General features: G+C 39.1%; 1 protein-coding gene across 3 annotated transcripts in view; it reads right to left on the bottom strand.

The window, feature by feature from the left end:
• Positions 1-1,625: 1,625 nt before the first annotated feature.
• rnf121 (ring finger protein 121) overlaps positions 1,626-16,441 on the bottom strand; it is a 141,188-nt gene continuing 126,372 nt past the window's right edge. For all 3 annotated transcript variants that reach the window (XM_089123423.1, XM_089123424.1, XM_089123425.1), the window contains one exon: positions 1,626-1,820. In XM_089123423.1, the coding sequence (XP_088979549.1) occupies positions 1,700-1,820 (121 nt within the window). In that variant the 3' untranslated portion in view covers positions 1,626-1,699. The remainder of the gene's footprint in view (positions 1,821-16,441) is intronic.

The raw sequence follows: 16,441 nt of genomic DNA, 5'->3' as shown, positions 1-16,441 counted from the left end.
TGTGCATGTGCTGGAGGGGTGCCCATCCCTTTTTTTGAATATCGTTATCATTATTGATAATTTTAATAATTAGGTTTTTTTTTCATGCATTTGTTGAAATTGGTACTATTTTTTGAGGTTTGACACTTTACTAAAAATGACTTTACTAAAAATTATACAAAAAATGGATGGATTTATAGCGTTTTGAAAAAAAATAAAATTAACTTTTAATTTATCATCAACAATATTGTTGTTTGATTTAATAATCATTGTTCAAAATCTTCAGACTGAACCAATAAAACATTTCAACAGGATAATTTGAATATTCACAAAATGTGTGGGTCTAGGTAAAAAATGTAGTTTTCCTGAAAACTATTGAAATGGATTTATAGCGTTTTGGAAAAGAACTCTTCATTTGTAAATATATAAGATTTAAGACAGTAAATATATAAGACAGCCGTATGGATAACTACATTAAATGCATTACCCAATGTATTAAAGTATTACATTTGTTCTTTCATTAAAAAATACTCTTCTGGAGACCAGACGCCTCATGTATAAAACTTGTATAGATTTCAACTGTTGTGCGCACACAACACAACACATATTTTGTATACTCACTAACTAAAGTAAATACCCTTTATCAAACTTAATTAATGGAAAATTGTGCATACCTGCATTGCCACAGTCTCCTCCCTGCAATAACCCATCCATCTTATACTGGTAACTTCAACAGTACACAATAACACAGATTGTAAATGCCATTTGTCTCAACACATTACATTGCAAAATGTTTCTACTCAGTTTTGTTTAAAAAGCATATTATTCTCATTCATTTCCATTGGCAGAGGCGTTCATTTGTTGTAGGAATTCTGTTTATAACAAGAATATATTTGAGGATGTTTAAATATTTTTAGTGTAAACAGAACAGATATTTATTTTTGAATTTTTCAAAAATATTACATCAAAGTGTCACTGACAGAACATTTAAAAAAGAAACAAGGATTTCAGTTTCCTTCAAATTCGACAATTTTTTTTTCATAATGTTAAGAAAAAATAAGGAAGGCGTCATCATTAGGGTACTTTCTGTCTGCACACAACAGCATACCTGTGTGTGTCAGCGGTTACACATTTCATCAGACCAACTCAAACTGGGAAAAGGACTGCTTGACCACTGAATGAGTCGGGCAGTGTCTGGCTTTACTGTATGCTGTCTGCTAATCATGACATGAGCATTGCTCATCACTAGAACTTCAGGATAACGATTACTGGTCATTTTAAATGCTTAACTCAATCCACAAGAGCTGCATATTTAATTTAAATGTGTATCAAATTAAAATGTTTTAAATCCTTCTATTTTCTTCAATACTACACCAGTAAAAGAACGCATGCGCATAGCCCAGTGTGCTTATGGTGAGCACATATTTACAGCAATTTTATTTATTTTTTATAAAACCCAATGTGCACATGGTAAATTTTAAAATTGCAAATTTCAAAAGTCCAAACTTCAAGTAGTCCATCAACAAATGTCAGACAAATATGCCAACAAGAACATCCAACATCAGACTGTTAGTAGAATTTCATTTGATGACAGATTAGCGCAGCAAAACTCAGAGACAGAAATTGGAGGAAAAAAAGTCACCGTCTCCGAGAAACCAAAAACATTTATTCACTGCAGTTTAAATCAAGTATGCTGGTCCCTCTACACTGGGTGCTGTTGTTACTCCAAACCCAGGATGTAGTTGATGCCTTGTACCAGACCAATGATAACAGGCTGCCAGGCCACGAGGTATCGCAACCAGTCCAGCAGCTGTCCGTACATGACATGGGGTCTCTCCCATCTAAAGACAGAGTTAAGGTGCTAAATTTGCTATTTAAAAACAAACAAAATGTGTGCCAAAATCATTTACACATTAAATAATTTGAAACATGCCAGATCCTGATGTGAAACAGTAGATGTGAATGAGCTGCTGAACAGGAAATGTTTTCACAAAATTTGACACACAGAAGCAACAGCGTTTGGCCATTTGATGGCACTTTAACAAAACATGAAAGTGACCCAAGAATTGCAATCATTGTCCATGACAACAGTTGTGCATCTAGAAAAACATGGCTTCTATCAGCCAATCATGTTTCAGAAGTTATTAGACAAAGTTAACAAGGTTAATAATCTTGCACAGAAAATTGAGCAAAGAAAAAAAAACAAAAACAAAACAACAACAACTGTGAAGGGAGTTATGGCCCCGTTGTGCATGTGGTTCTGGATGTTTTTTTCACTTTTTTTCAGGTCTGGTGTGATTAGGGTGTGACTTAAGTATGTGAACCAAAGTGAAACTTTGTCATGGCCCTTATTTAAACAATGTGTGATTGTTAGTCTGGGTAAGCTGTTGCTTAAGATGTTTTCCAGATCCACTCTCCAGTTTTGGGATTTTGTTACTTTTATAGTTTATGCACTATTAATGTGATTCAATAATTTAAAACAATATCAAATGACTGTCATTGAGCACTTGGGTTAATTTGGGCCATTCAAAAAGTTGATGTTTATGTGAGGGTTTATGTTCAATTGTCTTATTCTGACCACACTCCTTTAAGGGCTGTGACACACCAAGCTGACAACAACGGTCAGTCGGTGAGCGTCTGTTGGCAGGCTCTAGTCAGGCTCATGTCATTGGGGCCGGCTTTGAGAAAGATCACCCTGATTAGCTGTTCAGTTTAGCAAATGAGTCAGTGCACAAGAAGCGTTGAAAGCGAACAACAAAGCCACCTTATCTTACCTGAGCATTCTAATACGCAAAGATTTTCATAACAACATGCGCCACCTGGGGTCCGTCAGTTAAAGCTTGAACTCGGAGTTGACTTACCCTGAGATGAAACTATGAGTTTTCGGTTACAGAACAGCTGAAATGAGTTGGTTCAATCAACTCTGAGTTGACTGACTCCTGAGTTAAGCACGTGCACCACAACTATAAAAAGTTGTAATTTAATATAATATTGTAATTTAATTAAAGGGATTACTCTTAATTCTTCTGTAATTTGAAATAAAATATGATGCAATTACATTAAATAGGCTACTGCATAAACTATAGACCAATTCAGTATAAAACAATAGTGGATTTAACATACATTTTTAAAAGGTATATTTTTTATGTAACCTTTTCCATCTACACACGTTGATCAATTCAAGAATAATTCATGCAATTGTATATTGTTAATTTGAAAGAATTAAAAGTGCAGTTCCCTTTCGTAGTGCAGTTCCCTTTCCTGACGGAGAATGGGGGTTTCGCATAGAAAGCCAATCCTCTTCGAGTATTAAAAAACGAGCCAATGGCAGGAAAATGCCATGGGTCTGCGGAATTTGCATAGCGTATCTCCGCCACCTCGTGAGTATAAAAGGAGGAAGCGGACGCAACCGCAGTATGTTTTCGCTTTGGAGCCAAGAGATTATTTTCACTCCACAAGCCACACAATCTGAGTTTACTACTGTGACTCACCTTTTCGAGACGAGCGAACTCTCTGGTGTTGGTGTGACGGCAGTATCCAGCGAGTTTCACATTGCCTGCGATCTGAGCAGTGGTCTGCCAGTGTGTGTGTCTCTCCCTGGTCGCTTCAGCATCCGCGGAGTTTTCTCCTCTCACTAAAAGAGTGTGCACGCGGCACGTCTTTTTAATTGCGCTATGCGGTATTCTGATAGATTCAGCTGATGGGCGCAAGCGCTGTTTGACGTGTTTGGGCTTTGATCACACTCAGACAGCGCTCATGGGTGTGTCACGTTCTCTCAGTGGGAACGTGGCCATCGCAATGTATAATGGTCGAGACTCAATGAGCTCAGTAGAGTGAGCTCATTGAGTCCCCTTATCCACAACCCGAACTATTTTCTCCAAGTGAGATAATACTTCGACTTGTGGCCAGGGTGATCTAAGACGTCAGGTCTGGAACTAAACCGACAAAAATTCCTCGGTCCACACCCCGTCGTTTGCGTTGCAACCCACGTGGTCCCGAGTGAGTTCGGTCTAGGGTACACTATGGTTCCCCCCTGTGGAGTGTTCTGTGGCAACACTTATGTGTCCCCACAGCGCCTCCACTGGCCGTGGCAACCCTAAGCACCCCGCCCAATGTCGTAGGTTCTTGTCTACTCCGGTGGCGGGAACCTATAGAGCTGTGGGGCAGGCTGCCACCTCACTGTGTGTTATTGCCATCCTTTGGGGTGTGCAGTGACATGCACGAGGGTAGGGCTGATTCAGGGCTCATCCTTGAGCTGCCTGCCATCACCAACTTTGCTCTACGAGTGACGAGGGTGACTGCATGCTCCCTGAGTCAGGTGATGTCCACATGCGTGGTCAGACATTTTTGGCTTAACCTGGTTGATGTGCGCAAGGCTGAGTGAACCAGTTTCCTCAACTTTCCCATATCTCAGGCTGGCCTCTTCGGCGGTGCGGTCGAGAACTCTGCCCAACAGCTCTCGGCCGCCCAGAAGCGGACTGTGGCTTTGTCTGACCCTGTGGTTTCTGCTGCAACTAGCCGCCGGCTCAGATGCTTTAGTCTGCTTGCCGCTGAATGCACCCTCCTGCGACTTCCGCCCCCTCCCGTCCGGCCCCAGCAGCACCAGGCGGTGCCGTGGAGGTGGTCGCAGGGAGGTGCCCCTGCCCGTACCAGCCCCGCTCCCGTTACGGGCAGCTCAGATTTGGCTTGCAGTTCTTCAGGTGTGGTCGCAGGCCCACTCCTTCCCCTGGTGGAGGGCTGGGGGAAAATCTTTTCTTCAAAGAGCTGCATTCCATCTCTGAGCACACAAAGCAAGATGAAAGTGCGCAACGCCCCCGTGCCTCGCCACTCTCATTCTCTACTCTGTCTCTGAGGGTGCGGATGAGAGTGTGTGTCGTCCCTGGACCACGCCATTCCCATCCCCCTCTATCGCCAAACCCCCGGCAGAGCAGACCCCCGTGGAACGCTGGTCCTTCCCTGGTCTCCTCTGTGGTCCCCAGTCGGTCCAGCTGACATGGGACCAGTTCGGGGAGGCACAGATATATCTGTTCGCTTCCCACGACTCATCCCATTGCGCCCTGAATTACTCTCTGACCGAGGGCACGCTCGGCACAGACGCCTTGGCGCACAGCTGGCCGCGGGGTCTATGCAAGTATGCTTTCCCCCAGTGAGCCTTCTCGCACGGACTCTGTGAAAGATCAAGGAGGACGAGGAGCAGGTCTTGTTGGTTGCCCCATATTGGCCCACCAAGACCTGGTTCTCCAAACTGATACACCTCGCGACAGCACCTCCTTGGCCAATTCCTCTGAGGAAGGACCTCCTCTCTCAGAGACGGGGCACCCTGTGGCACCCTCGTCCCGATCTGTGGAGGCTACACGTGTGGCTCCTGGATGGGATGAGGGAGGTTTGAGTTACCATCACTCCCGCTAGAGCGTCGTCCACTAGACACGTCTATGCATTGAAGTGGAACCTCTTCCTCAACTGGTGCACTTCTCGCCGAGAAGACCCCCGGAGGTGCTCAATCAGTGTCGTGCTTTCCTTCATGCAAGAAGGGTTGGAGCGAAGGCTGTCTCCCTCAACCCTGAAGTCTATGTGGCTGCTATTGCCGCATTCCATGAAGCAGTTGAAGGTAAGTCTTTGGGGAAGCACGACCTGACCATCAGGTTCTTGAGGGGAGCGAGGAGACTGAATCCTCCTCGCCCTCCTCTCGTACCCTCTTGGGACCTCTCAGTGGTTTTAAGTGCCCTGCAGAGGCCTCCCTTCGAGCCTCTGCAATCAGTTGAGATTAAATTCCTGTCAATGGAGACAGAGCTCCTGGTTGCACTGGCCTCCATCAAGAGGGCAGGGGACCTGCATGCATTCTCTGTTGACGAAGCGTGCCTGGAGTTCGGGCCGGCCTACTCTCACGTCATCCTGAGACCCCGGCCCGGATATGTGCCCAAAGTTCCTACCACTCCCTTCCGGGACCAGGTGGTGAACCTGCAAGCGCTACCCCTGGAGGAGGGCTCTGGGCTTACGTAGACAGAACACAGTGTTTCAGGACCTCAGACTAGCTCTTGTCTGTTATGGTGGGAGCCAGAGGGGCTGGTGGGAGCTCTCTCAAAGCAGCGGCTGTCTCACGGGATAGTGGACACCATTGCTTTGGCTTACCAGCAGCAAGGTCGACCGTGCCCCCTTGGTGTGCATGCCCACTCCACTCGGAGTGTGGCTTCCTCTTGGGCTCTAGTGCATGTCGCCTCGCTAGCAGACATCTGCAGAGCTGCAGGCTGGGCGACACCTAACACATTCGCGAGTGTCCTCTCTTGTACTCGCTCAACCGGCCAGTACTGGACCCGCTCAGGTGTCTTCGCTTGCTCGCCATTCCACTCCATGGACTGGATAAGTGCGATTTTTCCTCAGCTGAGCATTCTGTTGAAGCCCTGAGTCCTCCAGCACTGTTGATGCTGGTGCCAGTGTCTGTTGCCTGGGCGTCGGCTAGGTGCTTAGATTCTAGCCACCCTACGGGTTGGTGACTCCAGTGTTCCTCCATATGAAGTCCCCTTGGGCCATATGTGTATTCTTAAGTCCTCCCTACGGGTAGGCGTACTGTGGCATATTTCCTCTGGGATATGCTCCCCAGTGTACCTTGGTATTCCTGTGCTAAATAGGATTCCTTGTCCAGGCTAAGTTCACGACAGGGGATCAGACTTTCGCAGGGAACTGGAAGAAGGCTGTGAAGGTGGCGTGATTACACGGGGGACCCCCATTCTCCGTCATCCGACGTAACTCAGAGTGACTACGAAAGGGAACGTCTCGGTTACATATGTAACCCTCGTTCCCTGAGTAGGGAACAGAGACATTCCGTCTCCCTGCCACTTCCGCTGTACCGCTGGGTAGACGCCTGAGTTTAGTCTCGGCTCCTCAGCGAAGACATACTGCGGTTGCGTCCGCTTCCTCCTTTTATACTCACGAGGTGGCAGGTATACGCTATGCAAATTCAGCAGACCCATGGCATTTTCTAGCCATTGGCTCGTTTTTTAATACTCGAAGAGGATTGGCTTTCTATGCGAAACCCCCATTCTCCGTCATCCGACGTAACGTCTCCATTCCCTACTCAGGGAACGAGGGTTACATACGTAACCGAGACGTTTCTTGTCTCTCCTCCTTGTATTGTTCAAGTGGTTGAGGTTGATACACTGTAAACCCGAACTAGCTTATAAAGACTGAGGTCACTACAGTTAAAATCTCTTGCTGAGTTATTCCACCTTTAAACTATTAATGTCTATGAACAAATATGTATTTTTATATTTGTGTGCCTCAGCATTTCTGAGTGAACACTGCTGGCATCCTTACGGTGCCGCGCGCGCATATTTTATGGGCCGAAAGCGCCAACACGAATATGTTACCGTCAGTCCGTCTGCTAGAAACAGATAATATCCTGTGTAGTAGTAATGTTGCGGCAAGGCAATAATGTCAACGTTAGTCAATAACTCTTTTCAGCAAGCGATAGTCCTTCCGTGTTTGAGTGTGTTGTTACTGTTTTTGTCAAGCGCCCTGCTCCCAAATGAGCTAGCATTGGCTAAAGTTAGCTGTAACTTTTACTCAAGTTAAGGTTATGGAAATAATAGTTAACGAAATAAACTCTGCTAGTTTCCATTAAACCTTTACAAAAGTCTTTTCATTACAGGTTGAATCGTAAGAAGTGCATCCCCCAAAGTCAAGGTGACTCAAATGTTAATTTCGGCTGTAACCTATTTTTCACCATTTCTTTTATTTGGAGCCTAATTTATTAACATATAAAGCTGGCCGTACACTATCTCTTAAGCTAATATTTGTGAATAACAAGTTATCTTGCTGTCTGTTTTTTTTTGTGCATGTGCAGACCTACATTCATTGTCACCACAGCTCAACTTTATCGGTAAGTTACATTAACACTTTTGTATACAACAAATCTTGTATCATATTTTGTATCATTAACTTGTAAAGAGGTTGATTGCATAATCTGATTGGTTTCATATTGATTGTTTTATCTGTGCCCACAGGACCAACTTACTTTGAAATCAGCATTTCTTTCCATACTTGTTATATTAAGTGCTTTAAGATGCTCGGTTCCTGATTGTCTTGTTCCAGTTTAATATGTAGACATGTACACACACACACACACACACACACACACGCACACATGCACACACACAACCATACACTAAATGAGTTTAACAAGATGTTAGTTATAATTGTAGCTAGAGCAGAGATGTTTAATTGTGCTGTCAATGCAGGTTTTCATTCCAACTAAATACTTAACCAGGTAATTTCACTGGCTAACACACTTACAGCTATTGGGTAGGTGGTGAATCTAGTAAGTGACTTGTCACTTAGTGGATCATGGCACATGGTTAGACACCTCTGAGCTAGAACAGAGTTTAAAAAAATGACTGCTGTTGATGGTCTGTCATGTATAAGCATTTTAAGACTGAATAAAAGAAAAAGTAAAATGTAGAGTTTTTTGTATTTTTTTTGTAGTTTTAACTTTCATTAGCTTGTGGGTTATACACAAGTATATTTTTTGAGTTAGTAGATTTTAATTTAAGTACCATTGGATCAAAATACTATTTTGTAATAATATAATAATATATAATTATTAAGTATGGAGAGAAATCTCAGAGTGTTAATATTTTTAAGCTTGGTTCACTTAAAACAATTAAAAATAATATTTAAATGTTTAAGTTTGATTAGATTGAAACTTTTAAGAAAATCTTACTTAAAAAAACTAAGTACTTACCTCAAAAGTTATTATGTAATCAGTTTCTACAAAAGTTGAGTACTATGACCTTATTGGGGTTTACAGTGTAGGATTTAACAATTATTAATATGTAGACCAATACTTTCTAGAGATAGTAATTATTACATTAATCTAACTACACTGTTGAAGATGTCATTTGTAGTTAATAATTCATGACTATTTTAGAGTAACTTACTGTTATAATATCAGAGGTGAAACTGGAAGAATGTTATTAAACCTAAAGTAGGCTTCTATTACTTTGATAAATTTTTACTAAAGTAAAAATACCAGTCTAAAAATCTACTCATGTAAAAAGTAGTTAATTTAAAACATGAGTTAAAGTTGCTGAGTAACTTGTTTAACAGTGGGGGTGGGGTGGGGGACTCCCCCATGTAGGGTTGTAACGTATGAGAGTTTCACAGTATGATAACCGTCTCAGAAAATATCACGGTTTATGGTATTATTAATTATATTAAATTACGGTTATTATTATCATCAGTTAAAATGACAGTTAAATAAACTAGAAAAAAAGTTTGATGAAACAAACTTTAAGTTGGCTTGAGAAAGCCAGACCAGAGTTTGAAGAAGTTTGAAGTAGTTTGAAGTTTGATAGATGGATTAGTTTCAAAGAAAGAATAGTTTGAAAGATAGATAAATAATAAATAGTTAGAAAGATTAGTTTCAAAGAAAGAAAGAAAGAAAGTTTAGTTAGAAAGATAGTTTAGATCGATAGATGAAGCTAACATGATTAGCATGTAGCTAGCTTTATGCTAACATGATTAGCATTTAGTTAAGATAATTAGCATGTTGTTAGCATGATTAACATGTTGCTAGCATCATGCTAGCACAATTAGCATGTTGATAGTATCATGCTAACATGTTTTAACAAGAACCTAGCATGATTAAAATGTAGCTAACATCATGTTAGCATGTAGCTAACATGATGCTAACATGCTTAGAATGTAGCTAACATTATTAGCATGTAACTAGCATGATTAGCATGATACTAATATCATGCTAGCATGATTGGCAGGTTGCTAGCATGTTTTTAGCAAGAAGCTAGCATGATTAGCATGCAGCTAGCATCATGCTAGCATGATTGGCAGGTTGCTAGCATGTTTTTAGCAAGAAGCTAGCATGATTAGCATGCAGCTAGCATCATGCTAACATGCTTTTAGCAAAAAGCTAACATGATTATCATGTTGCTAACATCATGCTAACATGCTTTTAGCAAGAAGCTGACATGATTAGCATGTTGCTAACATCATGCTAGCACAATTAGAATGTTGCTAACATCATGTTATCACATTAGTTATAACATTATTAGCATCATGCTAGCACAATAAGCATTTTGCTAACATCATGCTAACATGTTTTTAGCAAGAAGCTTGCATTATTAGCATGTAGATAGCATCATGCTAACATGATTAACATGTTGCTAACATCATGTTAACAAAATTAGCACATAGCTAACATCATGCTAGCATGTTTTTAACAAGAAGCTAACATGATTAGCATGTAGCTAACATCATGCTAGCATTATTAACATGTTGCTAGCACCATGCTTGCACAATTTACAAGTTGTTATTACCATGCTAACATGTTTTTTAGCATATAGCTAACATGAAGCTAGCATCATGTTACCATGTTTTTAACAAGAAGCTAACATGATTAGCATGTAGCTAACATAATGCTAGCATGATTAGCATGTAGCTAACATTATGCTAGTTGCTAGCATCATGTTAACAATTAGCATGTAGCTAACATCATGCTAACATGTTTTTAACAAGAAGCTAACATGATTAGCATGTAGCTAGCATCATGTTAACATGATTAGCATGTTGCTAGCATCATGTTAGCACAATTACCATGTTGTTAGCATAATGCTAGCATGTTTTTAACAAGAAGGTAGAATGATTAGCATGTAGCTAACATCATGCTAGCATGAAAAAGTGTCCAGAATAAAAAGAATAATAATAAGTATGCAAGAGAACAATAGTGTTGCTTTGCAAGCACCACTAACTAGAATGTACATTTCCAGAAGAAAATGTGAAGTGGTGCTTGCAGTGGCAAAAAGCTTACTCGGGTTGCTAGAGTGTGGTACATTATTGCATACGAGCGAACAACCATGTCTGTACGATATTCAGGTGCTGAGATATGGCTTATTCAGCTGAGATATGGCTTGCTATGGTTTGCTTATACAGTGGATAAGATTATATTTAAAGATTAGTTGACAGTCTGAGTCAAAAAAGTGAAAATCCATGTTTCTTTTATTTTGTGGAGCTGAGATATGGCTTGAATATGTTATTTTACGGTTGGTAGGCTGCCCTAAGTGGTTGCTAGGGCGTGAATATGAAGTTATTATCCCACTACTTGTTGGCTGCATGATAGGCCGAGTCAAAAGAGCCCAACCCCAAGTCTCTATGACCTTCTGGTCAAAAGATATGATCTCACTAAGTTTGTGCCAATGTTAAGTCTATGGGACTTTTTTACCCAATGATTTGCCCCTGGGACGAACACCGTACCCCCGATCGCTTCGAAAAGTCACAGCACACCTCTCCTCAATAATCCGCACAATTTGACGCCTCAATCAGGGGTCTGTGATGTCGGCGTGTATTTTTTAACAGATGATTACTATTTAGTCTTTAAAATGAGTTTTTATAGAGTTATTTACCGGTTGCTATGGTGTGGCTATGAAGATTTTAGGCCATTACTTACTGGCTGCTTGATAAAATAAATCCTCCTAGGGAGAGAGAGAGGTCTGCCTGTGTCTGTGTGAAAGTGACAGTTGGGATTTGAATTTTTGAATTCCCAATTTTGTTGCGTCCCTTTTGAGCCACGGGGCGTAACAAGCTCTTCAGCACACTTCTTTTCGACAGTCAAAGCAGGGGTTACGTTTTTGCACGTTGTGCAGAATAACCCTAAAGGCAAAAAGGTGGCGGTGCCACCGGCTTATATATATATATATATATATATATATATATATATATATATATATATATATATATATATATATATATATATATGAATTAGCGATTGGGCCCAGCGATTGCGGGCCCAAGCCGGTGGCACCACAACCCCGGTGCCTTTGTTTTTCAAGGTAGCATTCTAATCAGGTAAAGCAAGAAATATTCTCTGTCTTTATATATATATATAGAGTATATATATATATATATATATATATATATATATATATATATATATATATATATATATATGTGTGTGTGTGTGTGTGTGTGTGTTTGTATGTATATATAATTTGCAGAGCCCTCATTGATGCAAGCTCTTCAGCACACTTCTCTTCAACAGTCAAAGTGGGGGTTAAGTTTTTGCACGTCGTGCAGAATAACCCTCTTTATATATATGTATACATATATGTATATATATATATGTATATATATGTATATATATATATATATATATATATATATATATATACTTAAAAAAGCGGGGGTTAAGTTTTTGCACGTCGTGCAGAATAACCCTAAAGGCACCAGCCGGCTTTTATATATATATATATATATATATATATATATATATATATATATACAGTATATACTTAAATATAGCTGCGAGCAGCGATGAAGGGCCAAAGCCGGTGGTACCGCCACCCCGGTTCCTTTAGATAACTAATATAACTATAAAGATAACTATAAAGGCACCGGGGTTGCGGTGCCACCAGCTTGGGCCCGCAATCGCTGCTCGCAGCTATATTTATTAATGTAATGTGACAGCACTCGTATTTCATATTTTCCTAATGTCTTGTACCGTTAAACATGTTATCATGTGGACGATTAATCATATGCAAATGATATGCAGATGAGGATATGCATAGTAAAACTAGGCGTTATAATCTCCATATATGGTTATTTCGGGGAAGAGACGCATGTGCACACAATCTTCCACTGACTGGGATTTATAAAGTAAATTCTGCGCAGGTTCTGGCGTACGCACGGTTTTATAAGTTTGAATATTTTTTTGGTGTACGACATTTTTGGCTTTCGGGCGTATGTACACTTTTAGTAAGGATCTATCCTACGCACAGTTTTATAAATGAGGCCCTAGACCTTTTAAATATAATTTTTGAAGTCAGATTAGTGCCATTGTGTAACCACTAGATGCCTGTATAGCTCTATATAGAGAGGCTTGTGAATTTTCTAGTTGTTTTTGGACAAACTTACTTTTAAGATGTGAATTTGATTTTTTTTAAATTCTCAAATAATACTTTTTGCCATGGTTTATACATTTTTTTTAAATAAATTTGATGCGAAGTGTACACATTTTTGCATTATTACTGCAGTCAAACCTGAATATAGAAAAAGCATAGTATTCAACATTAGTATTCAATAAAAAAAAAATAATAATAATAAACAGTAATGCTTTTTCACAGCTTATTATTATTATTTATATTATTATTGTTATTTATATTATTATTTTTAAAAATTATTTTTATTTTATTATATATAATTAATTGTTATGTTTTTCGCCATTGATGTCTTTTTTCTGCATTGTGGCTGATTTGAAGAGTTTCTGTTTGTCAATTTCCCATTCATTTCCTATGGTTGGTCAAAATACAAGTAAAAAAATCTGAGTAAAAAAAAAGTGTGTGCGTGTGTGAGTGTGTCTGTCTTGCACTCTTGGTGTTTTAGAGTGTCACCCCTTCATTGTTGAACACTTTTTTCTGGATCGTGGCCAATTTGTAGATTGTACACATAAAAATGATCAGACTTTGTGTTTTTGTCAATTTCCCATTCATTTCCTATGGTCGGTCATTTTCAACCGAAAAGCACAAGTGTGACTATTTTTTTACGTCCACTTAGCCTGCTCTGATCATGATCTCAATTTTTTTTTGTGTTTACATACCCAATTGCTTAAAAGTCACCAAGTTTCGTAACATTGCGATGAAGCTGTGATTTTGAACAATTCGAAACAGAACATTTTTCGGTCATAAATGATCGAAAAGCACCAGAGGGTAAAGACAAGGAAAATCATGAGTTAAAAGGTTAGTTCACCCAAAGGGTATATACAGTATTCCTTCAGTTAAATTTACTACTTTTTAATATCTTTTTTACTACCTTCAAATATTTTTTAAAACCATCATAACACTGAATTAAGTGTTAATCAGCAGCAACCTTTCTATTATTTATAACATATAAAAAGGAATGCGTGCTCTAAATCTATTCATTTTTGTGTGTAGTGGATTGCAGTGACCAAAGTGCATTAGCTCCCATCCAGTTGACATTGATGTTTTTTTTACACACCAAACAATAGAGGGAATGCATTGACATCACTTTCCCGTCAGAACAACCCCCCTCAGCCCGACTGAGTGGCAAAAGATCTGCTGCGTGGCTGCAGATTTAAATTTATATTTAAAGTTTTTACTGCAAATGTCGAAACTGTGCGCTCTTTGGTCCATCAGTGCTTGAGTCACCGTATATCGGAAAACATTTGGAATGGGTCAGACATAATTCTGACCAAGGGCGTAACTTTGGGTCTACCATTGGGGGGGTTAAACTCGCGCCATATTTATTAATTTATTTATTTATTGAATAATTTTCTTTTGTAAATGGTAACATGCTAATTTGCCGTTCCTGTATTAGAAATACATTGTGATATACTTTTATTCCCCACTTCTGAGGTAGGAAAGGGTTCCGAGACCCATCTGTCCCCAATCAACCCAACAAAATGTTAAGAAACTAGGCTTTAAGTTTAACTGTTAAAATGTATTTTATTAACATCACATTGTAAAAACTTCATTTGATTATTGAATTAGTTTGTTTATATTAAGTTTGTCATGTGAATTAGAGTTTCTGTAACCTGAACTTCTTTACTCATTATTTGAACTTGAGTATTGATGCTTTGTAAAAGTGGGATAAAGAAAAGGGTCAGGTAAGATATCATGTGACATACATTGTGCATATGTAGTATTTTTCTTTGTTTAAACACACTAGATTTAGGGACAAGTGCCACCATTGTATTTTTGTTTTGGTTAGTTAGAGTAGGGAAGGATACGAAGTCGCGGACGTCGAAGATCTTTCCTTTCTACATTTTATTTTTGATTAGTTAGGTTAGATTAAAAACGGGTAAGAAAGATTGTTTTCTTTTTATTAATTTCTTTGAGTTGGCACTGTCCAGTTGCCCTTTTCCTTTCCCAGAATTAATATATACAGTAATTTGCTGGTATGTTTATGTTACTTTATTGATTGGTTAATCTTTGTTTGAATTGTTTCTTCATAAACATATGTGTGATGTACATATATTTTATGGAGAGCTCTTTTGACCGGTCGTGGCCAGCAATAAAAACCTTAACCATTCGACTGCCTTTGTTTCACTCACTTCCTAGTGTTTCTTTGATAATTGTCGAGGGATGAATAATGTTCCCCTTCTAAATCCCTAGACAGCTAAAATCTACGAAGGGTCGTAACAGTCTACTTTTTGAAAGGGTCTCAGTCTCTCTGCCCACTGATTTATTTAGTTGGAATTGAGTCAGCTAAAGTGTTAATGTAGTAAAATACTTAATGAACAAAACAAAAAACAAACAAACAAAAAATACAATTATTAAACCTTATATAATTAAACCCTCCTTTAAATGTTCTCATTCATTTATGAAAGAAATAGACTCGTTCAGTGTAGACAATCACTAATTTAGTCATTTCGCATGGGATTTTTTTTGTTGTTGTAAAAAACACCACATGATGGCAGAGCTTATAGATTCCCTTATCCAAGAGAGAGTGAAGTAGTACAAAATATTTCTGTCTAGATATGTAATAAATATTTTGCAAAGGAAAATTTCTAATTATAGTTCATTATAGATACAGTAAGACTTGTTCAAACTCACTTGTTCACAGCTCATCTTCTACTGCTCTAGGCAAAGTCAAGTATGTTTCAAATCAGTGCTTCTCCCGGGAGACTATCTTATCGCCATCGACTGTTTTAGAAGAGGAAGTTGCTCAACTGCATTTATGAGAAAATCTAGCTTAGATCTCTCATAAAAAGCCAAGTGTCTCACAATCATAATAGACAGATATGTATTTGTATGCACTAGATTTGGTATTTGTTCAAAGGTTACATGCAATTTGAAGGATGGTTTGTATTGATTTGTAAAGTATTATCTAGGCTCATTTATTTATACATGTAAAACACAATGCATATTTGTTACTCCACTTCATTTTCGCTCAAATTTAGCTTGCACATGTACTTGCACATTGCTTTCTGTTTGTTTTCGAGTCAAGTTTTCCTTTGCAAAGCAGATCGAGTTTGTTTGCAAAATGCTGGATTTGCTTGTTTAATTATAGCAAAATTAACTCCATAGTTTTGCCGCACCCGCTCACATTTTTCATTTAAAATACAAAGATTTTGTATTTTAATCTTTAATCTTACTTTATCCTAGGCTAAAAGAATTCAGACACTGAGTAAGCCAGAAGGGCTGGCACTTTTGTACATTGTGTTTAATAATCATTCGCAACTTAGAAAACAACAGCTCTAGTAGTATAATATGATTTATCTTGAACTTTGTCATGGAAACTAAACCTTAATTAAACAATTTAATAATCAATTAAAAAGGAATTTATATGATATTACGCTGTGCCCACATTGGACCAGCGGTTTGGAAAAAGAATGGATGAATAATTCTACTGCAGGCGCTATCTTCTGTCGAGACGCAGGAATTCATTCAACCCTCACAGTGCATTTTGGGTATTCTCTAGCTGTTGAGTGAACATTGGT

The sequence above is a fragment of the Pimephales promelas genome, chromosome 19 (genome assembly GCF_988280905.1).
Source record: "Pimephales promelas chromosome 19, fPimPro1.hap1.1, whole genome shotgun sequence".
Lineage (NCBI taxonomy): Eukaryota > Metazoa > Chordata > Actinopteri > Cypriniformes > Leuciscidae > Pimephales > Pimephales promelas.
The sequence above is the reverse complement of the archived record's forward strand: the minus strand, read 5'-3'. Positions and strand labels throughout refer to the sequence as shown.